This window comes from Hypomesus transpacificus, chromosome 25 (assembly GCF_021917145.1).
Source record: "Hypomesus transpacificus isolate Combined female chromosome 25, fHypTra1, whole genome shotgun sequence".
NCBI lineage: Eukaryota > Metazoa > Chordata > Actinopteri > Osmeriformes > Osmeridae > Hypomesus > Hypomesus transpacificus.
Genome location: NC_061084.1, coordinates 5,685,709 through 5,712,172, shown reverse-complemented (window position 1 = coordinate 5,712,172; position 26,464 = coordinate 5,685,709). Strand labels below are relative to the sequence as shown.

Here is a 26,464-nt window from a genome sequence, read left to right as displayed (position 1 = left end):
ATAGATAATGGTGGCAAGTGAGTGCAGATTGAACAATAATTGTATTTGGCCTCAACTCCCTTGAGGTAACTTATTCAGGTTAAAGGTAAACACATTAGTTTAACAAGGGAAAAGTGTCATGTTGAATCATTTGGATTACTGTCACAACTGTCACAAGGGAGGCAACTCGTTATTAAAATACATTTTCGGCAGGTGTCGCACATTTATTTTAAAATCCAGAAGGTCCGTTCATTAACATGTTGATTCAATAAACCATAATAATAATAAGATATGCAAATAAATAGTCAACTATTTACTAAACTGCACAGCCAATCTCCGTGAAAGTGTTGCAACCGGCGCACACTGCGTTCATCTTTCACCTTTATAGCATTTGTGAAAGGTTGGTCCATAGGGTTGGTCAAATTATGGCTTCAATACAAGTGTTATAGTCACAAATGACCTGCAGGTGGCGTCATGTCTCGTACTCTTCTGCTTGAATGCATTACCCACCACGCTTTAAGGACGTTATAAACTACGCAGTAAGTTGACCTGCAGCACCAGAACAAAAACGTTTTACACGAATCATTGTGATAACATGCCACCTAAAACTATCGTTACTGAACTGTTCACAGCTGAAAATAAGCGACAGATTCAACTATGAGCGACGACAGTGAAAGTATAGATGTGAGTTTCTCCATTGAGATTAGCTTACTTTAACACATTTCATTTTTAATGTATCTATTAATATCTCGATTCTTTCAGCCAGAACTAACAATGCTAAACCCATAACAATTGTATCACATGTGATTCTAACAGGTCCCGAGGCAAACTGTCCTCCCACCATTCTCCAGCCCTCTCCGGACCCTCTACCATCCCTCCTTTATGTCCGTATACCTGGCAGCCGGCTCAAATCGGTACCCATGGCCGTCTTCTAACCAGACAAGTGAGTCGTGTGAACATCAAGTGACAACAAGCCATTTTGCTTAAATTTTCCGAGCAAATATATGTTTTTGTTTCAGTTACAGCCATGACCCCCTTGGAATTCTTCTACACCGACCACAATATGTGCCCTGGGAGAAGAGTCCCCAACATAATCAGTGAAATGCAGGCCAGTACTTAATTAGTAGGCCTATCAGACACTTAATGTTATGTCTTGAGTTGTATGCAGAGTTTAGGAACATACCGGTAACGTACAAAATAATAAATCACAAGCAACAACTTTGATTTTGTAATTTAATTGTGGGCCATGGGATTAAATTATTAAAAAGAAGTCATTGTCTAATTCCTCTCTGAGTTGATCCAGATTACAACAGATTTGGTGACTTTAGTGGGTCAAGATTAGGGATGGCAGGGGGTCCCACACACTTCCCATGGCTTTGGGGAGCGAGTCAACAGAGACCCTTGTAGATGTGAGGGGATGTTGATGAGTAGAGATTATGTAGGATCAGACAGACTGGGGTATTTAAGAAAATTGTCCTCTAGTCAGACAGACTAAGACTCAAGCAAAGGCCCAGGGGGTGGCACAAAATTGGGACTAGCATAGCAGGAAAAAGTCATTGTTTGCATGTGTCTATAGTTATGTAACTGGTAATACAGACTCCTATGACCAGTTGTAGGACCTGATTAAGTTTTAAGAGCCAGTGCTGATATACAGATGTTAAGCGTCTCAATTGCTCAACAGCAGCTATTCCTTCCCCTATCTTCTTTTCAGCAGGTTTTCAAGTGCTTTCGCCTCAACACTCCCCCGCCTGTCATGTCAGCCTGCCCTGCTCCTCCGGCCAGACCTGACCCCTTTAGGTCAGGGTCATACCCCACCAGGGACCTGGGTTGTTCAACCTGGAGAAGAAACCCTAATTACTGCCATCAAGCCGACAGACCAAGGCCCAGATCCAAGAAGAGTCAGTCAGTCATCGAGCTAACCCTGGAAGAGGACCAAGCTATTACTAACTTGCTAACGCTTCATCACCAGCAGCACATTCACACAGATGGACTTCCTGTCCATGCTATTCAAAAGGACCTCCACGAAAATGGGGTTTTGTCAGTGGCCAACATGACCCCAGACCACCAGACATCCCTCAGCCATACACCGTTGGATCAGTCCGCTGTCACTGAGGGGATGAGGGCCTCTCACAGAGACAGACCGCTCCATTCGGTTGCCATTTTCAGGGGTGAGCGGCACCGAGAGACGTTGGGGTCTTCTGTGGAGATGGAGGCAGCTGACGCCCTGCTGAGACTGGGTGAGAACTGAGTCAGCCGGCTGAACGAGGAGGACTGGAACCAGAACCAGAATGATGGAAACCTCAACGGTCAAAATGGCAGCTTACCACTAAAGCCATGTTTGACTCTCTTCTGGAAAGTTTGAAATTTTATGGGGAAAATAGAGAGTTGATGCACACTGGGATAGTTATGGATAAGGATATTGAGGGTGGGTCTGTGAGAGGTTGTGGTTTGGTAGTGTAACGAGGGACGGCTCTCACTTTCATTGTCATTGTTAGAGTCACAGGAGAGAATGCTGGGTAGGGTTGGGGATTCAGTTGGCCTTTTCACATTCAGTGTCTCGAGTCAAATTACATCGCTATCAATGCATTTTTGCGCTTGAGGGAGATGGCTATCCAATAACCCTCATGTTGATATGGAACTATTCCTCGGTTCCCTTGACCCAGTTCCAAATACACACCCTGATGTCTGAGTATTTTTAAGAGCACCTAGCACATTCAGGGCCTTTATAGCAAATTTCTACTGTTAAATGTTTACGTAATGTGTGATGCTCCTCACACAACCTAGTTGACCACAGCACGGTCGCCAAGTTACTGTGATTTATATCAGACAGACACATTGAGTGGTTCTTTTTTATAGTTGGTTCAGTTTTAGAACTTGAGATAAAAAATATTTTGCACAGTTCACCTTTTTTTGATCATGTCTGCTGTTTTGATTGAATTAATAAAAAGTAATGCTCTTTCTCCAATGGATTTTTAAAATTTATTAAGACCATTTCTTAAAATGAGAAACCCCCAGATAAAACATATATACAACATTGATACATTTACAGCAAATCCAGGAATAGAATCCAAGCCCTTGACAGTAAGCAATAAACATGCTGACTCTCGGTGCAACAACACTTAAGTTCAATCTTAATAAGATAATCACTGAACATGTAGATATCTACAAAGCCACGGCATACAGGACAGTCTGTCCCTTTACCTACTTTTAAAACACATGGAGCATAGTTTCTCAAAGATTCTGCGTTAGTTTTCAACTAACCAAACCTGTCAATGTCTGTGGCATGTGCATTCTGTGAAATTGAGAAGGCACTTTCTGAGAATGATTTGTCTCATGATAAGTTTGCTCAACAATGTCCTTGCCCAGATCCTCACCAGATGTTTCCTGAACCTGCGTGTTTGTCCTGGATTTTCAAGTTCACCTTGTTGGCCTGGAGGTCTTCCAGTATGAAAAGAATGAGGATGTTCCACGAGTGCGAAAGAATATTATAGGTTGTTAGGACACATTTTTCTTAACTGGAATATGCATCATACTTAGAAGGTGTGTGTGGAATACTTTACATTACATTGCACTAGCTCATACTGAGGTAACCATCTGCATGACTTAAAAATTCAAAAACATTTGCAAGCAGGCATGCATAACACCAGCAGAACAGGTACTCCCTCAATTACTGGTACACACAAATCTGTCGCTTGACTGTATAACACAAACAGAAAGCAATGTCTAAGCCAAGTAGACTTCTAGTATCCAATGTGGTGTCATCCTTCTCCAATAAAATAATTTCCTGATCCAAAAACATTATTTCTTCTGTTTTCAAATTCTAACTCTCTTAAAAGTTTAAAATAAACTACAGCTCTTGAAATGAGATGATATGTGAATGTTTTTCATTTTACAGTCAACATATGTCTGACTAAAATTTCTCTGGGTCTTCCCAAAGAACATAAATGGATGATTCACAATCTCAGTTATACATTTCAAGATGTCGTAATATTCCTTCTATGTCCTGGAATTTGGAGAAGAGTTTTCCATGTTTTAACATTGTTCTCATGCTCCACTGTGGTAGCTCAGCGGTTCTTGTTGTTAGTGACTGCGCTGGCAGCCTGTATGACCCGGTAACGTTCTCGAAGGTTCCGGCGCTTCACATGCTCGTTGGTTATCTCCAGAACATTCCCTATGGGAAACCAGCCCTTCTGACCATCCGAAAGACGGATCCCTTCATACCACCCTGGGGAAATTTGGGGAATCCATGAGGGGGAAAAAGGGTAGGAGGAGGTAAAGATGCGATGAGATAAGGAAGGAGGCAAAATAAATGAGGGATATTGGAGGTTTCGATATCAATCAGGCAAAATAATCATTGCAAATCAACACATTTCTATGGTATACACAAATGATTGAGGCAATTTTTTGGAATAAGGACAAGCAAGAAGCCAGAAATAGGGGAAAAAATATGTTAAAAGATTAGCAAAGAGCAACCGTGCTACTGTCCATGTTAAAAGATTAGCAAAGAACAACCATCCTACTGTCTTTAAATTATATCTTAAAATATTTCCAAATATCAAAGGACGAGTTATAGGGGGAACAATGTAACATTTGACTGTAATTTTGGCTTCCTAGTCTTGTCATATGACAACATACGGATAGATAAGCAAGTTCCCGGGGGCAGAAATGTAACCAGGCCGCTGGCCTTGTCTGGTTGCTTACCCCCACTGGTTTTGCGCACCACATTGATGATCTCTGTAGGCTCCAGTGTCAGCTCATCTGTCTGCTGAGCTATGTACTGTTCCACACACTGCACCTGAGGGCAGTCTAACACACACACACACACAGTAAATAAGCAACCACGAAATGTAAACCGTGCGGCAAAGTAACCCAAACTGTGTCCATTTAAGGCCAATTTGTTTGGACAAGTTTGCTTGTGACAAGGCACAAGCAAATAACTGAAGTGTGTAGGAACTTGTTGCTGGTTCATCTCACCCCAGTCTTCATATATGACCTCCTCTTCGTCTCCATCTGGGTTCGAGGGGTTAGGGAACGCAGCGATCCATCTGTGCATGTCCGACCTGAGCCAGCGAGAGGAAGAGAGGGAGCGAGAGTGCGAGAGAGAGGGGAAGTGAAGGAAGGAGGGATGAGAGGGAAAGAGAGAATAAAGGAGGGAGACAGAAGGAGAGGGAAGGATGGAAAGAGAGGGTGAGAAAAATACAGCAAGGAGGAGGAAGGGAGAGAGAGACGGAGAGGGAGACAGAGAGAGGGGAGGAAGAATGGGAGGGTGAGAAAGGGACTTGTGCCGATTCCACAAAATGTTGATCATCTTGAAAGACGAGCACAGACATGTTCATATTTATCTGTGTGAACGGCCATGTGCACACGTGCTGAGCCAAACACACAGAACAATATGGTATTGTGGAGTAAAGTTGACTGTTTTCATCAACGTTGTGGCATCGGTTGAGGATCAGGGATTTACATAGCATTTGCATACGTACATATTATTACATAGTCACCTGAGAGGAAAGTGAGTGTTACTGACAAATACATAAAGGCAGTCTTTGTTTATCAAGTCATGTAAGCACAGGACATGGGAAACCAGGGTGACATGGTGTCTTGCCTGGAAAACTGTAATACAGAGGCGTAGTTAGACAACTCTACTGGGGCACAGGCCCCTATATACTTTTTGCGTTCATTTGAGCTCAAATACTTTTTTTTTGATATTCATGTAATATGGTTTTTATGTTTTAGTCAAAATAAAATGATCAGTAGGCCTATCATTTAGAAACCATCTTTAGTTTTGTAATGTTTTCTTAGCCTACCTCAATTCTGACATGTGTGCCGACTAGTCTGACACCTGGACTTCTGTGTGCGTGCTGCAGTGGCTATTTGGCAGGCTCAGAAGAGCGCGCTGACATGGAATTCTGCCTGCATCGGTTTGTGTTCTCGGTTTAACACTTTTACAAGCGTTGATTGGGATACTGCGCACATTTTTTCCGGGATTATCAATCTAAATTAATGCACTGACTAATAAAGTAAATTGTTAAAACTAAAATTTGGATTTACCTGGGGAACAGCAGATTTATACTGGGGCACCTGCCCCCGTAAAAAGGGTCTAACGACACCCCTGCTGTAATACAATTCCACATGAATTAATCATACGAAGATGACACAGTATATACGATTTTAAGGTCATTTAAGGTCAATCTTGATCCACTAATTGGGATAAACAGTTACTAAACATCATTTTTATATCATTTTCGTTGTGAAATATTTGAGTTGTTCTTTATTGTTTGTTCAATACGATGTTGCCATAGCCTGGCTTCCAGCCCAACTTATTCCCGCCCACAAAAAAATTTGGTCCGGAAGTTGGGTCTGGAGGGGCTCGTATTGGATGGTCAGGGCGGGCTTTATACGATGATGGACAGATGATCAACAGTAACGTAATCACCCACGTCACGAAAGAGCGCTTTTAGTTGAATTTGTTTTCAACAAACAACATATTACGTTGCTCTGATTGGTTGTAGGTCTATCCAATTGAGCGAAGAGGCATTTGTTTTACGAGTTCAGTTGAAACACGCCCCATAGTCACAGCCCAACGGAGAGTTATCAGACTCATATTCTGACTAGAATTATGAGTATGACAACGTCAGGCTAATGTTGCCAGAATGCCAAAGGGAAATGTATATTTTATTAAACTTTTATGTGCAATTTCGTTTTCTTATCTTTTCTTCTCCCACAGCATTCACAAACGTGTGTGCATGACATGTGACAAGCGTCCCATTCCAGCACCTGTAGGAGGGTGTCAGCTAAGCACTTATTAAGTACTTTAAGAGCATTTTTCCCATACTTTTAAGTATGGGAAAGTCCAATCCGTTCCAGATGATTCCATGCTAATGTGCTGATAGGGTATGTTTTGCACATATATTTAGAATCTCCCTTTGTGAGTGTAATCACACATTTAGGATGATGACTGTCTTCATTTCTTGCCAAATTCAAAGTCAATTATGTGAGGAAAAAAACCACATGCGCACCCACGTGCACACGTGTGCGCACACACACTCACTGTGAAGGGGCCTTGAGCATCCTCTCCATCATGCGTCCCTGGTGGTTCTCCAGCAGGGTCAGGCAGAAGCAGTGCTCGTAGACAGAGCTGGGGCTGGCGTCTTCTTCTAATGGCTGAACCTGCACCAGGGAGCGGTGGACGTGGTCCAGGACAACAAAACGTTCCGGGCTAAAGCGATAGGGACAAGAAACAAGTCAGATGAGGGATTCCTCTAATAAATAAACACAGGATGCCTAAGGACAACAAGATCCAAAAGGCTACAAATATGTAAACATACAAAAAAAATGTTTTCCTTTCTATAGTGGGAATGAGTAGCCTGGCTGCCAGCCCAATTTAGCCCCGCCCACAAAAAAATGTGGTCTGAAAGTTGGGCCTGGGGTCACTAGTTTTGGGAAAAAGTATGTCTGAACAGGAGTTGTTTGGACCAATCAAATTTTCAGGGTGGGCTTCATACGATGATGGACAGATGATCAACCAACACCAAAGAGCACTTGGGTTGAATTCGTTTTCAACAAACAACATATTACATTGCTCTGATTGGTTGTAGGTCTATCCAATTTATCGAAGAGGCATTATTCTGACTAGAATTCCGAGTATGACAACGTCAGGCTTGGTAATGAGATGACTTTGGTTAGACTCTGTAACCGACATGGCTGGCTCGCAAGTGACTATAATTACAGACATAGCCTGGATTATCCAGCCTTCCCCTATTAGTCCTGGCTAAAGTTTATTTATTCAAATGTTATTCAAGTTTGGTATGAGGGGTAATGTGTGTAAATCATCGCATCACATTCCTGCTCAGTCAATCGTACTTAAGCAGCACTTATGGAAAGATATGTTTTCAGCTCTGGTGCTCACAAAAAAAGACAAGAAAAGGTGAGCATTAAAAACCAAATAGTAATAGCATTTAGCAAATTTAGGTAATAGCAAAAATGTTACTCACCCCTTTTTGCTGGCGATGATTAGCAGGTCATTGAAGAGGAAGAGGTGGACAGTAGTGAACTTGCCCCGCATGCTGAAGAGCGTGGCTCCTTTGACCATCTCCTGGAGTTCACCTTTCTTCTCCAGGAAGCGTGTTTGGGAGATGATAGGGATGGCCTGCAGAGGGAGAGAGTGAGCAAGACGGAGAAAAAGTTAGAGGGAGACATGAATAAATATGGAGAGAGAGAGACAGAGAGAGAGAGAGACAGAGAGAGAGAGACAGAGAGATAGAGAGAGATAGAGCAGGGTTTACCAACACAGCAAACTTGTCTATATGTACCTTGAGCTTGTCAAACTCCAGCATCTTGGAGAGGTGAATCAGCTCCTCCACCTGCTTCATCTTCCCCACCTCAGTGTTGCACACCTCTATGATCTGGTGTGTTTGTGTGAGTGTCCCAGACAGAGAGAGAAAAACAGAGAGAACGGATAAGAAAACAACAAAATTACTCCAAAACACTACGTTTCTTTGCACAGCCCAAACTTTCACATGTGCCTTTGATCTAGCATAAAACTCTAAGAGTATTTGGCCATTTTCCTTTACTACGCCACTCCCTTTTGAGACAACATTTACATAACACAACCTTAGTCACTTCAGTTCTTCAGCACATATTTCCAGTGCCCTAAATAACATAATGACCATAACACAAAAGGATATCCTTTAACTGGGATAAGAGACGCATGGAATGATGTCACAATGTGTGTAAGGCGTGTGTGTTTGTGTGTGTGCGCGAGGCTTTAGAATAGAATGGTCTGGAATGTAGTTGGCTGGCAAGGGTGTTACCTTCGCCACAGACTCCAAGGCCTTGGAAGCGGTCTGTTCCTCGCCCGTTCCCTCCTTTGTTCTTTTGAGGATGTTCTGATAAACACGAGGAGAGGTTAAAACACAAACCCACGTGCCTGGACTGGGGTCAGCTCACGAAATACAGAAGAAGTCGTGACTGTCAAGCCTGTGTTCCAGGTCACATACTCCAATACTCCGGTCCACGTCTTCCAGTTCACCTCCCAATCAGACACACCTGTTACCTATCCGTCATTACCTGCACAGTTTATCTACCCTGGCTTCCCATAGACTCCCATAGAGAGTTCAACGTTGCTAACCTCATGGTCGTTGGTCTTTGCCTTATCTAGTCCAAGTCAAGTCTTGCCATTTCCAGGCCTGACCAAGGTACATGTTTCATTCAAGATTATTGATCCGACTGCTGTCTCTGCTTACTACAGACCTCATCGACCACCTCGTACCAATACCATTACCTACAGCTCACTCCCTCCTGTCTGGCATCCACAGACCTCACCTTCATCATTACCCTCTATGTCTGCAATAAACCTGGTTCATATCACGTCAGCATTCTGAGTCTAGCATTTGGGTTCACCTGTCATTCCCCGGGAAGCCGGAATCATAACACAACATAAACTTTGTTGGTTTCAAACTCGTTTTTTATCAATGAGAAATAAACTTCTCATGTCTACATGTACATTACCTTTTATCCAAATAGTGTACGTAAAAAAGTACAGCAGAATATCTAGAAGCAGAAGTGCACACTGTACTTTTAATAGTATTTTGGTGGTTAGAACCAAAGAACTGTCTGTATTTGAATCTCTGGTCGGACAGTTGCTAGTCTGTCCTATCTCGACAATAAATAAGCAGAAACTACAGTCCCCACAATGCCCCTCACCTCGATGAGCATCTTAATGCGCGTGATTCGCTGAAATGGCAGGAGGAGGAAGGACATGAAGGGCAGTCGTTGGCACAGAGGAGACTCCTGTAGATGGGTGATGACCGTGGCAAAGTTGACATTGTTTTTTCTGTGGACGAGCACAAGTGCGCACACACACACACACACCACCGTCAAAGATCAAGGACACAATGTTTAAGGGGGCAAATCAAGCGGAGACAATTCATCTTAGCATGTGTGTATGTGGTAGTGTGTGCATACATGAGGTTAGTGTAAGTCTTCTCCTGGTAGATCTGGTTGCGGACATAGTCGATGTAAGCTGGGAAGTTGTGCTGGGCGTGATAATGGATGATGTCGCAGATGTCGGAGAACACCAGACTCTCGTCCATGCGATCCTCCAGGTCCTTCAGAAACCTTGGGGGCGAGGGGGGTCAAAGGTCAACCTCATGAGAGTTTGATGAAGTAGCACAGCCGTTGTGACATTTGATGAAACCAGGTTAGACAAACACGGTTTTCAAGGCATAGATGTTGATCGATTGACTTAATTCATCCCACACTGGGGAAATGTCACCGTTTCACTGTTGTGTGAGGATAACATCTATAATCCTTTCTCTCCTCTCTCACTCTCTTCAATATCCTATGTCTCTTCCTTACATTGGACAACACTAAACCATCCCAATGTGACCGTGCACTTCACACTTCTCCTTTGACCCTTTCACACGAGTTTCAATGACATCCTCATCTTTCTGTCCTCTCACCTCTCGCTGACCTCCCTCACTCGCAAGATGTTGGAGAACAGCGTCTTCCTGTCGCGAATGATCATGGCCTCATCCAGGTCACGGTTTTCCAGGAAGTGTTCGGTGAGAACCCGAAGCGACCTCAGGTAAGAAGCCTCTGAGGTTAACACCTCAAACATACTCTGGAGAAAGAGAGGGGTGAGAGTGAGAGAAATAAAGAGAGAATGGTGGCCGAACCTGTCATTCACTTACAAACTTCTTGTAGCTAACTGAAATAGCAACAGACGACACTGCAAAAACTATTTCTAATCTGAGTGTGATGATCTTGTTTTTTGATTTATTTTAAATTTAGTTTTTACTTGTTTCTAGTATAACTGGTTAGGGTTCTACAAGCCCCTGTTGGGTGTACTGTCTGTCTAAACCAAGGGTGTTCAATCCTGGTCCTCCAGCACACCTGATTCAAATGAATGGGTTGTTATCAAGCTGTGTGCCGGTCTGTGGAAGCCGGGTAATGACCATTCATTTGAATAAGGTGTGCTGGAGCAGAGAAACATCTAAAACATGCAGGACAGGGGCTTTTGAGTACCAGGATGGAACACCCCTGGTCTAAACTGTGTGCTGTACGTTTTTCATTGTGTTGCCAGATGGCTGAAGAAAAATGTCACGTCAATTCAATGAACAATAACGTTTTCGCACCTCCTGGTATTTGCACTGCTCAGGGCTGAGTGTCTCCAGCACGTTACTGTCTCGTACGGCCGGCAGGTCCTGCCATAGTGTGCTCTGACCCGGGCCTGATCCTGAACGCCGGGTGCTCCAGTCCGTCGGGTAGTCGGCGCTGGTCTTACTGATGTTGCGGCACACGGTTTGGCGGCGGATCTCCTTGGTAATGACTGTGGCACGGTATGTCTGGTACAGAGGCTCTGGGGGGAGGGGGGTCAAAGTTCATCGGTCATTTCATCTGTATAACATCACGCATACACTGCAGATGGAGGTTGACAGATTTTTTTTTAATTTTTATACAGAACATGTGAAGACTCGTCAAAGTCACAGGTGTGTTCTAAGATCTGATTCATTGCAGATTGAGACCCAAAACAAGTGAAGGTTGTGCCAATTCAAGGACACAGCTTTTAAACTGCTTTGGAACACGTCGCAGCATATTGGTCGGTACTTTGTGGGTGGCAATGACACTGTGTGCAAAATGTTGCTTTTCCTCTTGTATTACATTGGCTAGTTAGTCAAGAAAAGCAGTTTCTACAGTAGCTCTTTTTTGTTTCGTTTTGGTTGTCAGTCATATCAGGTGATCTTACCGTCCTGTAGGCTGGATTCCCAATCAATGGAGGATCCTCTTCTCAGTGTGGAGTGTCTGGTAGATGAAAGACAAGGCAAGAGTCAAATCTGACACAGAAGTGACCAATCAGTGAGTGTGTGTGTGGGTTTAAAAGTGGTTTTGTGAAAGCTTACTTTTCAGTCGTCTCCTCTTTCTCTCCTTCGTTCCGACCGTTCTCCTCTTGTTCTAGAGACAGACACAGAACCGTACTGTAAAGAACTCTTACCTTAATCTGTTACATACGGTCCATCTTTTTCCATCTGTTACAAAAAGTCACAGCCCTCTGCTGAGACAATTCTAAACAGGGACGGAATGAAATACCCGCCCCAATAGCTCATGAGGACTGCTGCTGATTTTAATTGCTCTTCACTGTTTGTCTGTTTTAGACTGTGTACTGGCTGTCTATACTGTGTGCTGGACATTTTTCAGTGTTGCCAGATTGCTGAACACAAATGTCCACGTCAATTTAATGAACAATAAAGCTTCCTTACCGTATCTTTTGTATTCAAAATTCTTCTATACAGGTGGATCTACTGTAAAACCAACCCATTGAAATGTCCTACTCTAGTTCATGTTGATTCAGAGGTATTTCAATACCAGATATGACTGTCCCCCACCAACCTTTAGCTTGTGTGTTGGACAGAACGGAAACATTGCTCAGCCTCCGAGGGTCTCTGCCGGTCTTGGGGGGTTGAGGGGGGGGTCGGACGGGTAGGATGGGGCTGTTGGGGGCAGGGATGGATGCCCGTTGGGGAGACACCTGACTGGCACAGAGGTTAGGGGGCGAGGGATGTAGGGAGCGCCACTCCTCGGCCGTGGGCTGGGGCAAGGCTACCCCCCCCCTCTGTGCCGCTGTGAGGATGCGAGCACTTTTCTCTACAGGCATCCGTGGGGGTATGGCAGGCGGGTTGTCGTCCGTGCTTAAGGCCAAGTCCTGGTCGGAAGTGGGGTCCGAGTTTTCGCTGCTGAGCAGTTTGGATCGCCTGGCGGGTTTCCGAACCCTAATAAGAGGGAGATCCAATTCTCGACAGGGGTCAGTTCTGGGTTTGGGCTCCACGACGACTAGAATGTCTTCGTAGATATCTTCTTCCTCTTCCTGACAGCGTTTGGATGAGTATATCCGTTTGGGGGGGATAGGGGGAGACCCTGGGCATGTAGGAGCGAAGGAGGTCAAGACCACCTGGGGTCCAGGGTCGGACAGTCTCCTGCTCCCATCAGCCATGAGAATATCCAGAACATGATGGAACTTGGCCTTGTTCAGCTTGCCTCCGCTTTCCTCAGTCTCATCCCCTCCGGAGAACACGTTCCCCTCCTCCTCCTCCTCCTCTGCCTCGCTCTCCCCCTCCGCTCCTCTCTCCTCCCCATCGCTCTCATCCCCCTCTTGTTCCTCTTCATCCTCCTCCTCTATGGGCACCCACACCAGTTTCATGCCGGGTCGCTGCAGGTGGCACATACAGCTGCAGTCCCTGTCACAGCAGGGGCTCGGGGGCGTGTCCGAGGCATGCTCCGCCTCTGCCTCCACTCCTCCAATCAGCTGTAGGTCCACCTCCTTCCCATCAGGCTCTGGGGGAGAGGGAGAGCCCAGCGTTAGACCACAGGGCTTCTGCAACAACCATAATACCGAACAATGTGCACAATACTAAAGAAAACACCAATTTTCAAAAGACAATTCCTCGTCTTTAACGAATGCAGATCACATTAGCAGGCCGCTACATAAACTTCACTCAACGGGCCACACGTACAGCACACATATGAAGACCCACTATTCTCTCATCCTTTCTGCTCTGTGAACTGGGAAATCCATCCAGGAGCAGCCTTTGAACTCTCAATCTGGTGGCTTGAAAGGCTTGTTTCCCGTCAAGTCTGGTCACTCTGTGTTAGTTATCTAATGTGTACGCTGAGATAAGACGTCTCACTTTCACTGACAGCTGTTTCCATCCCTTCTCATTCCTTTTCTCTGGTGTGTCCATCTCTGTTAGGTCAACATGAGTGGGCTCCATAGCTGAACATGTGATGGACTGGATTGTCCAGTCAGCATGAAATCCTAGGCTAATAGCTTTTGTCTCGAGTGCAGGGCACCTGATAAAGCATTTTATATTAGTGCACTTTTACTACATCAAATATGTATGATGATTTGAGTTCATGCAATGTAAAATAATGAAATTGAGATAAAAGGTGCTATGACTTGTTTATGTTTTGAGTGGGATGTTTATGTGACGATGGAGAGACTGACAAACGTAAAACAACAGAGAAAACAGACAGAGAGAGAGAGTATGAGAGAAAGAGAGAGGAACAGAAGGATGCAGGTATCTACAGGAGCTAACAACATTGTCTCAACGGGGAAAATGACATCACAATTGATTTCCTGTTAGTACACAATTCGGAACAGCCCGAGAAGATTAATATTTCCCTTGAGTTAATCTGGTAGTACCAAAGGAGTGCAATTTCTACATTGCGATGGCTAACCGGAATAAGTTCATTTCAGCAAAGTGTACTTAGCAATAGACTACACAAAGTAGGAAACAAATACGTAACTAGAGAGCTCAAGTGCTAGCTACTATTTGTGTATGGTTGAGCTAATTGTACTTAATGTGAAAAACCTCAATACATAAAAAGCAATGTGGACACACAATCCACCTTGTCACCTATCATTTACACCTGCTTTCTTATTCCTTGATGTTCCCCCTCCCTTTCCTGTCACACAAACGGTAACATGCATAGGAATTGGTTCAACTCTCTTTAAACACACACACTCACAATTTGGTGTGTCTCCTTATGCCGAAGCATTCAAGCTCACAGAACCTGTTTCGGTTTGTAAGGGTCGGTCACATGACCTCACCCCTTATCTCCCTCTGGGTGAGCTGGATATATGACTCACTCTCTGCTCCTCAGGGGAAATACCGTCAAGATATTCAGCTCTCAACCTGTTCATACTTGCACATGATTCGCCCATTTGTGTCATTTGTTTGTCTTTATTTACCATTTTGCCCCCTGGCTAAACAAACAGATCAGCATAAAAGTAGATGCATTTGCATAGATGTGTCAACGTTCACTCACAGAGTGAATACATGTCAGGTTCAGGTTCTTAACCTGTGTTACAAGCCTGCTTATTTGTTTTCTGTACTGGTGTGAACTGAGAAGGTAGTATATGACCGAGAGCTGTGACAAAAATGTACCTTGCAATTAGCAGTGCTTACCTGATCGTCCTCCTTCCACATTGGCAACAATCCCACTGCCCTCGCCTTCTTTCAGTGCCTCCTTCTTAGCCTGGTTGCTCTGCTGCCGCAGAATAAGACTCCGCTTCAGAGGAAGTGGTGGGGCCTTGTCCCCCGTTTTTTGAGACTGGAGAGTGGTACGGACCGGTTTGGGTTTGACGGTGGGGGCCCTCTTGGGACTCTTCTTAGGGCTACGTTTGGAGGCACCGTTGGTGGGTGGCTCCACTGCTGCTAGTGTAGCATCCGGAAGGCTAAATTTGTCAATGATGCACTTAACTTTTCCTCCAGAAGTCTGGAGTGTACTATCCTTCTGTCCCGGAGGGAGGTCCATTGAGGGTTTCTGAGAGATAGGTGGTCTGTGTTTGGTTTCTGTTTGGGGGGTTACAATGGACACCGGACCTATGGAAGGTTCCGGACTAGACATGTTTGGGAGTGGCTTTTATTCCAGAGGATGTTCCAATTAGGGCTCTGGCCAATCAGAGGTCAGGCTTCATTATGAAAGGTCATTGTGGCGGTATCATTGTTGCCTGAAGAGGAAGAGAAGAGCAGAGACATAAACACCATGACATTTCAAAGAGGAAGGCCAATGTCATCACAACCCACTGCCCAACACAAAGGGCACACATATTGTTTTAGATATCTCAAGGACTACTCATTAAATGTGACAATTATTCCTTATGACTGTTATAAACTGTACCCTTGCACCGCACAACCCAGAAACATTTTCTATTATCAAATTATGACACATGCCCAAGTAGACTTTGAACTCTGGTATTACAACAATACAAATCCCTTTGAGCTGGAAATTGAGGAAAAACCTGGAGCGAGAGAATTGGAACTTTGGACTGGACGAGGGGTTCCTGAAAATAGACACTCCTTGACTCAATTACAACAAGCAGGAAGACTTCTGAGAAAAAGCGGTTGATGCGGTTTTACAGTCGGGTCTCATTGAGGCAACATAATAATAAACAATACATTCACCTTTCGACTTAAGTCTTCTGATGCCCTTGGGCTTGACTCATCAATGGGCAGTGATTCCGTAGTTTTATCAATAAATAGGAACATCTGCAAATAGGAACTGTATTTCCTACAACAATGAGGACATTGTTTTGTACCTCATGTGTACCTGATGTATGAAACCCAAACCCAGTTGGGTGTACTTCCCTTTGCATATAGAGTCTGCGACATTTTACCTTTTTTGAAAGCAACACAAACAAATGAACATTGACAACTATAACAGCAGTTTCTCCATGGTTGTTGTTATGAAGGGCTCTGTACTTGTGCATTTCAATTTCTGCAACATTTAACATTCACATCCTTGTGCAATCTCAAGAAACAACAGACTCCAAAGAGGGCCAAATTACACGTCATTTATGCATGCCGAAAAGCAAAAACACGGCAGGAACTTGAGCTGCACGTCATGCCATCAGCTGACAACCTCAGACCCACACAACCAACTGCATTTGATTCAAGCTCATAAGGCCTTCCCTGTATAGTAACATGCCCTGCATGCATTAATGGACACTGACACACATAACCCCACAACATTATGTTGTTACGTATCTATGTATTGCTGCAGCCACCCATACCTCCATACTGTTTATACATGTAAATATCAGGGGATTTACATTATTTATACACCCTGTCCGATTATTGTAATACAATGTACTCAAATGCTTACTATTACTTTTAATACTTTTATTTGAAGCGACTTACAGTAGAGAGGGAAAATTGAACCTGTGATCTCTTGATCTGCAGTCCAATGCTCTATTGAGCTACACCCCTATATACTATACTAGCTGCTCCAAGGAAGGAAGTTCTTCCCTTGGAACCAATGTGCCATAGTTAAAACTATTTTTACACACTCTCTACAATGCTGCTCGGGTTTATTGATGCTTTCAAGGCATTTGACAGAGTAAATCACCATAAGCTTTTTACTAAACTCATGCTTAGGGGTGTGCCTGGATGCATCATACGCATCCTGCCTTACTGGTATACTAACCAAGGTATGCTGGTCAAATGGGGAAACAGCCTATCCTCACCCTTCAGTGTAGGCAATGGGGTACGGCAGGGGGGGGCTTCTGTCTCCAGCCCTGTTCAACCTATACATGGACAACCTGTCGAAGCAGTTGGGGAAGTTTAAGACAGGTTGTCTGATAGGGAACACTCTGTTAAACCATCTGATGTACGCAGATGATTTGGCTATTATGTCCCCCAGCACTGTTGGGTTCCAGCAGCTGTTGGATATATGCTCCGAGTATGGGGTCGAGTTTGACATACAGTACAATGCAAAAAAAGAGTGTTGTGTTGATATGTAGGACCAAGGAAGATCAGAAGCTACACTTTCCAATGTTTTATCTGTCAGGGAAATCCCTCTGTGTATCCAACTGTACAAAATATCTTGGGCACATCATCACTGACAAGATGGAAGATGATAATGTGGTATAGACAGAGACAAATGTTGCATGTCCAGGCAAACATGTTGGTCAGAAAGTTCCACTGCTGTTCTGATGATGTGAAAATGGGCTTGTTTCGTGCTTACTGCACCCCCATGTATGCAGCCCCTTTATGGGGCAGCTACAAAAAGGAATCCGGGAGCAAACTTCAGGTCGCATATAATGACTGTCTGAGGATACTGCTGAAAAAGCCCAGGTGTAGTAGCAGTGTTTCCCACACATAGACTAATTTGTGGCGGTGCGCCACAGAATCAACACCGGCCGCCACACATTGCGTTTCGTAAACATTTTTTTTTATCGCTATTTAGGTAAAAACACGCAGCGTATTCGTTCAGCTGCATTTCCTTTCCCTGCTCTCCCTCCGTCTCTTTCACGCACGCGTCTTTCTCACATACACACACAGTCACTACGTCAGCACACGTTAGCAACGATGCATACGCCGTTCTAGTGAGACCGACAGCTACATCAGCGAGCCTTCAGCATTAGTGCCGTAGCTAAAGGTCTAGGAAAGTTGAGGCTACTTTTCGCTAGGTACCGACGGACATGTCTTAATCGAAGGTTCCCCTTCGTTGTTTTGGTGAGAAGTTTCAAGAGCTAGCTACTTACCCGGCGTCATGGAGCCGACCAGTTAAATAGTTATTTAGCACCCTGTATGCAGCGTCGCTACCTGCATATGCAGAAATTATTTGTTTGTTGTTGTTGATTGATTTTGTGAATTATTTCGACCCCCCCCCCGGTCTGACATGAAACAACACCCCCCCCCCCCCCCCCCCCCCCGCCACATATAGCTTTCTAATCTGTGGGAAACACTGAGTAGTGCTAGTAAGCTCTTTTTTGACTCAGGGCTAAGCACTTTACAGACTCTATTGAGGAACCTGAAGTTTAAGTTTATGTCTCGACTTGATGAGTCACAAAACTGTATTATAACGATGATCACGAGTCCCAGGTGTAGCTCGGTCAGATATCAATCATATTTGTGGAAACATTGGTATGGGTGCCTTTTAAAACTATCATGAATAAGAGTATGTTTGTATGTGTTTGTGTATCTGTTCTGTTTTTATGGTGTATGTCTTGCAATTGGGCCTAGAGCCTGTAATAAAGTTTAATAATATTTCCAATGTTATTAATTGTTCAACCAAAACGTATGTATCTTGATTGAAAGAGCCAACCAGAATTCTTAACACTTCACCATGGAATCTTTTTCAGACATAATGGTAGGTCAACTCTGACTGCAAACCATGCTGCTTAATATATTTCACAACCACAAATCTCCTTAGTGCTTCACTCTGTGTTGCTCCACCTGTGTCCTTGTCGACACACACACCCACCACTGTAATGCTGGTTAATGGACAACAGCAACCGGAAAGAAAACAATATGAGAGGAAGGAACCGAGGTGAGAAGCCAGACTGACAAAAGAAAAACAATTTAGTGAAAAGATGGTATCACAGCAGTGCTTTCCTCAACAACAACACGTCCTGGAAAATACCCCTGTTTATCCTATATCTGTTTCAATCCAGGTAACATTGGGTTATCACAACTGTTTCATAATAGCGTGACTCGAATGCTTACCATGGGTGGTTGCATACATTTCATTCTGCATGACAAACAAAGCTTCACATTTGGTTACACTGAGCGTTCATAGCTCCCCCTCCCCACCCTGTGTTCATTCTTGTCATTCAAAAGAAGCAGCTGATGAAAGCCCAACCTTCACATTGGCTCCTCTCTGTATCATGTCATGGTACAGAATCGAGGGGTTTGTGCTCTCATTTATCTGTCTCTGAAAAGAATGTCTTCATTTGGCCGACATTTTTATCCAAAGAAAAGTACAGGGGGAATTCAAACCTTGACCTCTGAGTCTGTGTTCAACAGTGTACACTTCTCATGACAAAGTAGTAGCTTAAACCAATCCAAGCGGTGTGGGTGAATGAGTAATTTGGTAAAATATGGTGAAGAAGGTCTTCAAGAAAGATTATTGCATCTCTCTGAGCAATTTGCTCAGGGAATTCATTTTGAGCTGCATACAGTTCAATGAGCTTTGCACTGGAATGAACAAGATTTGTAGACTCAACAGAAATGCTATATAAATCTTCTCTCAGGACTGGTTAACTTATTTAATTTAAGGCATATTCACATTTTATACTCAGTTTATACACTCCAATTTCTTAATAAAAGTGCCATTGTTGAATAATAATAAAGCCAAATAAATTGAAATGTACTAAAGGCTTGCAAAAGGCTTTGAAAACAGTTTGTCTTATAAGGGGATTGTAATGACAAGGGTAGCATACTGAAACTCTGACATGGCAAGATCACAGCATTCCTTGAATTGTTCAATTTGACACCTTCCTACCACACGTGGTTCAACACTGGTTGAGTGCCTATCAACATCCTATTGTCTTTTAGTTAATGTATCTTCCTGTATTTTCACAACAACTGTAACATTTTGGGCCGAAATCTGGTCAGCACTTGTGGTGGTTGTAAATATTAGAGTAGAGTACTTTTTATAGAGTACTTTGTGAGTTCTTGGTGTTATGTTCAACACTTTAGATGTTTTGCATGATGGAACCGTAGGAGTCTTACTTAATCTTCCTCTGAATGAAACCGTTTGGGCATATTCTGTGTTTTTGACAGTATGTGTGTGTTTATCTGAAGAGAAAGCTCTCTCTCACGATCCAAGACTCTCAGTATGGCTGGACCCTTTTGTCGAGCCTTACTTTCTTGACCTGTTTCGGTCAATGGCAGCATTTGAGTATTACACAGCCAGACAAATACAGTAGGTCACTGGGGCAGTCTTTCAGTTTATCCAAACATACAGCCAAGCCATTGTATCTCTCCATTAATGGCAGGTATACAGTCTAGTGGTTACACATTATACGTTTACATCTATTGTGTGATCCACTAAGTAAAAACAATCTAGCTGGCAATCCTAAGTGCTTAAGTGGACCTCCATCCTCCATTAACAAAATGCTTTATAGGGGTATGCACAGTATAAGGCCATCTGGTCTACAGTCTTATAGTAATGGGTCGGTGTATTTATTGGGGTAAGGTATTAGGGGGAGAAATCCAGAACACTGGATACAGTGTCTGTGACCAGAATGGTTGACTAAGGCTATTAGACAGAATCACAGACCCTGGGAGTACATGGTCCACCACGGTGGCCGGAACAATGACACACAAACAAACGTGAAAGACAAATAAACCCTGTAAAGTATCAACAGCATTAATTTTACCTACCGCAATTCCCACGATTAATCAATTGAGAACTATTGACAGCTAGAAACACTCTAAACAGTGATATTCTACTATTTTGTTCTAATTGTAGACTACTAAAATCAAGGATTCATGTGCGCGACTGGCACATTGCATGTAGCCTACATTTAGGCAAGGATAGCACGTTAACAATTGAAAATCCACAACGCCACAGAAAGATACATGTTAGCGACCAACTCACCGTATCAGCTGTCACAAAGGAAAATTAAGTACATGAAACTTACCACAATTGATCAAAAGCAAACTTTTAAGTGAGCGTTTATGCTGTAAAAAATACGTTTCGCTTTTTCTTTTTAACAGGTCGTCTCCAGGTCGAAATAGTCAACTTCGCCAAATTTGAGAGAGGTTTCAAAAAAATATACAGAAGTCAATGTAAACACAATCGTACATCACCAAACAACGTGCCGGGTTGTGGCGAATGTTCCCTTTTGTTTCGTGGCTGTTTGCTTGTTTGTTAAATCCAGGAGCATTATCATCCGTTGTTGCCGGTTCTTTGTTACGAGCTTGTGTGGGATGCGAGGAAGGATAGTAGCATACAACCCCACACCCACCCCCCCGGCCCCTCCTCGGGATTTCTCCACCCCTCTCTATCACTCCCTTCTCTTTCTACCTTTCGATCGGTCCCTTCTCATTCCTCTTCGTCACCAATGCATTCTCTTCATTTCAGTTGACATAATTTGTGTCAATGAGATTAATAGCCCATCGGGTTCATAATTATTGTATTTATTTATATGTACGAATGGAAATAGGCAACACAAAGTTATCATAGATGCTCATTAGATTGCCTACGATCATTGATTTTTACTACATGAACATGACATGAATTGCAGCCAAATAATGAGCAGATAATTAGTATTCTCCGGTTTTGCATTGCCAGTTTCCCATGTAGGCAGAACACTTTCACCAGGTCAATCCGCCGGCGAAACGTAAAATAAAGCACAGGCTTCAATGTAATGGTCAGAGGGGATTTGACATGTGACAAACCTGCACCTGATGCCATTTGCATGTTTTTTTGTCAAGTACTTCCATCTAGTGTTAGGTTTTGGAATGATCATGCCAGTTGTGTTACGGGAGAAAACACAAATAGTCCACATTAGGTAAGATGTCCATCACCTAAATTATTTAGCATTAATCAAAGGAATTTCTTCTGCACTATTCAGTGGAATTGGTATTTCTAATATTAAACATATGCACATTATGGATGCATTTATTTACTCAATATCCTACGTATCTGATACATCTTGCAGTGCATGTTTATTATGAATGAGAAGTAGACCCGTCAATCTGAAAAGTTGCAGGCAAAAGCTCATCTGCTTTTGGAATTTTAATAACAAACCCCATTTACACAATTTCATGACTTAATTATTAAAGACGGTACGTCACATATTTACGCGTTACAATTCACATTTTAGTACTGAGGAATTACTCAGGAAATGGCATTAGGTTATAGTTCTATTTAACTGGGATGTTCCTCATGCGCAAAGATACTGCGGCTTTTCCTCCTCTGTAGGCTGTGTTGGATGGTGGAAGCCCTCCGCTAGACCAATGGCGATCACTGGTGAATGAAGAGAGGGAGCGTGTGCGCCTACACCGACACCTGTCAAATTGCAGTTCTTCAATTCCCTCTTGAAAGGTAGGATTTGAATTTCTATGAAACACTGTACGTTGCTGTGTATGCATAACGAAGGCAACCATACCATGTCACGGGTATCTTGCATACCTTTATTATTATTTTATTTTGTATTACTGTAAATGTCAACATAGCTGGCTTGCGGCTGCCGAACATGATCTAGCCGTCCAGCGTTAGCTTGCTCAGCCAGGATAGGATGATGTACCGTTACCTGACCGCTCTAGCCATCATAATCAGCAAGGCAAGTAACTGCAGACGTTTCTTAGCCATATAACTTCATTTTGCTAGGTATACCAATCTGCACCCAAATGATGTGGTAGCTGGCCATACAGCTAGATCAACAGTATTAACCGCGGCTTAGGTTTAGCCACTGTTGTGTTGTGCAGATGCATGGAATGGAATTTTTTTGTTTGTTTGGTGGTCTTTTCAGCTATGTCTGACTATAGCTATTCATACAACTAGCTTACAATTTTGCTGCAAAGATGGATAGCCCATCACTGATCACTGACCCATGGGTGACTTAATAGCGTGGTCTTAACAACGTCAACAAGGTAGCTTGCTAGCTAGCAAGGTTGTTAATCTTGTGTTATGCTTTGTGGACCCAGTTGAGTTAGGCTGTGTTGTGTTGGGCCGCATCGCGACTTGCTACGAGCAAGCTGACGTAAACAAATAACCCAACCCACCTTTCCACCCCGTCTGCAAGCTCTTTGCTACCAACATTATTATATTTTCAATTGCAGTTGCCAATATCTGAAATGATAAGCACGGAATAATATAGGCAAGGGTCTTTTTGCTTGCATGTTTACTATTTAGCTTGACTTCATCCCATTCAAACAATGAGCTGAACTAAATTAATGCTATAGCTTCCGTTCTCATAACATTTCTGAACTCTAGTGTGTGGTCCAACGAGGGGTGACTGGTGTGTTTGTGTTCTGGGGTGGATTGGTAAAGCATCGGTTACTGGTCACGTACATCCTAGTATTTCTCCTGTCGACGACAGCGTTTGTGTTACGCCTTCATGTTGCATGCTTGAGGTTATTCATGTTCTAGGCTTTAAAAGCTGTGTATGCAGTCTGTTTATTCATGCATATCTCTTGTTCATGCGTTGCATGCAGTGCATGTGTCTGTGTGGAGGGCTGCAGCCATGGGCATCGCCGACCATAGGGAGTGTGTGCCTTGCGCTCTGCAGGCAGAGGTGCCAATTAGTCCAGCCCGTCCCCAGAGCAGGTTAGCAGAGGCTATCCATAGTGCCTGGCTGCTATTTACTGCCGTCTTCCCTCTGAACCCTACTCACCGAAGCCTGGGGCTGAGAACATCCACAGGGGGGTTTAAAAAGCTGGGTGCTTGTTTTTGTAGCATTTGTGTGAAAGATGGGGTGGGGGGGGGGGGGGTTGAGGTAGCCTGTACTCTTGTGTGTGTCTAGTGGGTTCATGTTTCTCCCCCTTTCCCAAGACCAACCTTCATCAGTGTTCAGGAGCCATTGCTTTGCGAGTGTTTCTATTTTGTTTGAGATGTTTTCCTCCTCCTGCTGCCTCCAGGACCAAACCGACAGACTAACACTGAAGCGATTACGGTAGCCTTCAACGGGACGGACTCTCTGGTAAACGACCTTTTGCAGGTAAGCATCTGCTAGGTCCAGATAGACAAAAGAGGTTAGCTCATTGGTTTGTCATCGGCCTGATATTTCTCATAGTTCTTTTGAATCCGACAATGTCTATTAACTTGATGAGTACATCACCAGCTCTTTCCAATACCAATTAAGGTTGTAGTTATCCATCAGACCAGAGTGTCTCTTTGTTTTAAAGGTTTTGAAAAGTGTACTTGAAATGTATGGAGTGAGTGAACAGTGTATGGATACTTACATACTTGTTACACGGTTGGTATCGAGTTACTAGACCAGATTTGGATAGTGTTTCAGCTACGGTAGTTGCTCTATATTAGGCTTTAGCTATTTGATTTCTTTAGTAGTGTAGTGTGAAGTGTTAATTGGGCCATGCAGGTGCAGAACAAGGGCCACTGGGGACTCCCCATAAGTAATGTGGTCACTGCTGGGACTACAGGCCCCAGAGATCCTCTGGAAAAAAACTACATAACACACGGAGGATGGCTCTGCCATACATCCCAATGTACTCACTTGTCATATATTTAGTTTGCCTAGGATTGATTCAGATTTTTATTTAGTTGTTTTTGGCCTAGTCTTGCTAATTTAGGAGATCGACTCTTAGGGTGTGCTTAAGATATGTACTAATCTCGTTTTTAAAGGTTGAAAAAAAAATCCCTCTTTTCTCCCCATCTGTAATTAGTGGAATAGCGGAATAACTCTACCATGAGCTCAGTGGCTGTGTTGACTCCGGAGAGCTTCGCTGAGCACCGCAGCGGGCTCAAGGACCAGGAGATGACCGGTAAGGGCACCAGAGGGGCCATCTGGGTCCTTCACTAGGAAGGAAGGGGTTCAAATGGCAGAGGCCTCAGCTACCGCCTAGAAGGGCATTTCACAAAATGCTTTGCTGATTAAGCCCATCTTATACCCTCCCTCCCTCCCTCCCTCCCTCCCTCCCTCCCTCCCTCCCTCCCTCCCTCCCTCCCTCCCTCCCTCCCTCCCTCCCTCCCTCCCTCCCTCCCTCCCTCCCTCCCTCCCTCCCTCCCTCCCTCCCTCCCTCCCTCCCTCCCTCCCTAGGTGGTGTACCAGAGGATGAAGCCTACATCCCAACCTACCTGGAGGCCTTCCCTCCCCTGCCAGAGAAAGGGGCCCCTGGGGACAAGGCTGGGGAGCCGGCAGGAGCCTGGAACAGCAAGATCAGGCCCATCAAAGCCTCAGTCATCACCCAGGTCACACTCACACACGTTACACATTCATTCACTCACATCGGTATGAAACCCCTTCTGGAATTTACCATCCATAAACCTTCCTTTGATCAACTCCTGGCCCTCATGCAGGTGTTCCACGTGCCCCTGGAGGAGCGGCGCTACAAGGATAACAGCCAGTTTGGGGAGGGCGAGGAGGCCAAGGTGTGTCTGGACATCATGCAGAGGACCGGGGCTCACATCGAGCTGTCTCTGTCCAAGGACCAGGGGCTCTCCATCATGGTGACCGGAAAACTGGACTCGGTCATGAAGGCCCGCAAGGAAATTGTGGCACGGCTACAGACACAGGTGGGGGGGTCTGGCTGTTGGTTCAGCTCAGGACTAGCATAAATGACAGCGCAGTGTGCAACTGGCCCCCCCCCCCCCCCCCCCCCCCTCTTCTGACCGATGTGAACCTCTTTTTCATTTCAAGGTATATCTTTTTTAAGACTGCTTGTGAAAAGTGGAGCCAGCGATGATTGCACCTCTCGAGTGTTTTCTTCTGAGAATGCCGTTCAAATCACAAGATTCGCAGTCTGGTGTTTGAGCAGAAAAAACACACACACACACACTAATCTGGGATCCTGTTTACTGAACTCAGCACTAAAAGTGAAGCTGAAGCACAATCTACTCTGCTGATTTGTGTGTGTGTGTGTGTACCACCACAGTTGTCATGTGGGCTATCTCTTCCTGTCTAGGCCTTGTATGGTCTTCTGTCGGCGAACTCGAGGTATAGTTCTCACTTCTGAGTCGTTGGGTTTTCTCGTTTGCAGGCTTCTGCGTCGGTGGCCATCCCCAAGGAGCATCACCGCTTCGTCATCGGCAAGAACGGCGAGAAGCTGCAGGAGCTGGAGCTGAGGACCGCCACCAAGATCGCCATCCCGCGGCCGGACGACGTCAGCACCAACATCCGCATCACGGGCACCAAGGAGGGCATTGAGAAGGCCCGCCACGAGATCCTGCTCATCTCAGCTGAGCAGGTTAGAACCGGAGGGGAAGGAGGGGGGGGGGGGGGGGGGGGGGTGTCGCCATTGTTGTCGACGGCAGGGGATACTTTTAGCATCGAAACATCACGAGACGGACAGTTCCGTGCGTGCAACGCTTCCCTCGGGAGGGTTTGTTATCGGGCGACTATCTTTCGCGTTCTCCCCCCCCCCCTCAGGACAAACGAGCGGTGGAGCGTCTCTCCCTGGAGAAGGCCTTCCACCCTTTCATCGCTGGCGCCCACAACCGCCTGGTGCAGGAGCTGAGCCAGGAGACCGGTGCCCGGATCAGCATCCCTCCACCCAGCCTGCACAAGGACGAG

At 44.5% G+C, this 26,464-nt stretch overlaps 3 protein-coding genes across 4 annotated transcripts; 2 read left to right on the top strand and 1 right to left on the bottom strand.

Annotated features, from left to right (window-relative positions):
- Positions 1 to 508: 508 nt before the first annotated feature.
- LOC124487026 lies at positions 509 to 2,938 on the top strand. The gene is made up of 5 exons (XM_047049022.1): positions 509 to 518; positions 612 to 663; positions 796 to 922; positions 999 to 1,087; positions 1,694 to 2,938. The coding sequence occupies exons 2-5, from the start codon at positions 637 to 639 to the stop codon at positions 2,225 to 2,227; spliced, it is 777 nt and encodes a 258-aa protein (XP_046904978.1). The 5' UTR covers positions 509 to 518; positions 612 to 636; the 3' UTR covers positions 2,228 to 2,938.
- Positions 2,939 to 2,944: 6 nt separating this feature from the next.
- arhgef15b (Rho guanine nucleotide exchange factor 15b) lies at positions 2,945 to 21,214 on the bottom strand. Of its 2 annotated transcripts, none has more exons than XM_047049020.1 (16): positions 20,909 to 21,213; positions 14,943 to 15,487; positions 12,367 to 13,308; positions 11,880 to 11,931; positions 11,726 to 11,781; positions 11,115 to 11,338; positions 10,440 to 10,600; positions 9,943 to 10,095; positions 9,682 to 9,811; positions 8,790 to 8,864; positions 8,289 to 8,381; positions 7,971 to 8,125; positions 7,028 to 7,195; positions 4,954 to 5,039; positions 4,681 to 4,785; positions 2,945 to 4,204 (listed from the first exon to the last, which is right to left on the bottom strand). In XM_047049020.1, exons 2-16 carry the CDS (start codon positions 15,382 to 15,384, stop codon positions 4,044 to 4,046), a joined length of 3,003 nt encoding a protein of 1,000 aa, XP_046904976.1. In that variant the 5' UTR covers positions 15,385 to 15,487; positions 20,909 to 21,213; the 3' UTR covers positions 2,945 to 4,043. The 2 variants fall into 2 exon arrangements, with proteins under 2 accessions (XP_046904976.1, XP_046904977.1); XM_047049021.1 differs by having other exon boundaries at positions 4,057 to 4,351; positions 20,909 to 21,214.
- A 1,022-nt stretch (positions 21,215 to 22,236) lies between these two features.
- On the top strand, positions 22,237 to 26,464 carry hdlbpb (high density lipoprotein binding protein b; the record flags this gene model as incomplete). The annotated part of the gene is made up of 7 exons (XM_047048804.1): positions 22,237 to 22,317; positions 23,853 to 23,932; positions 24,618 to 24,716; positions 24,992 to 25,143; positions 25,252 to 25,467; positions 25,932 to 26,138; positions 26,321 to 26,464. Coding segments are annotated over exons 3-7 (795 nt in total), but the record flags the coding sequence as incomplete, so codon positions are not given.

Coding starts and splice junctions, on each gene's coding strand:
- LOC124487026 (XM_047049022.1), top strand. CDS start 637: ATGAGCGACGACAGTGAAAGTATAGAT. Junction 923..998: donor GCCGTCTTCTAACCAGACAA/GTGAGTCGTGTG, acceptor TTTTTGTTTCAG/TTACAGCCATGACCCCCTTG. Junction 1,088..1,693: donor ACATAATCAGTGAAATGCAG/GCCAGTACTTAA, acceptor TCTTTTCAGCAG/GTTTTCAAGTGCTTTCGCCT.
- arhgef15b (XM_047049020.1), bottom strand. CDS start 15,384: ATGTCTAGTCCGGAACCTTCCATAGGTCCGGTGTCCATTGTAACCCCC. Junction 10,096..10,439: donor GTGAGGGAGGTCAGCGAGAG/GTGAGAGGACAG, acceptor CTCGCCCCCAAG/GTTTCTGAAGGACCTGGAGG. Junction 4,786..4,953: donor GGTCATATATGAAGACTGGG/GTGAGATGAACC, acceptor TGTGTGTGTTAG/ACTGCCCTCAGGTGCAGTGT.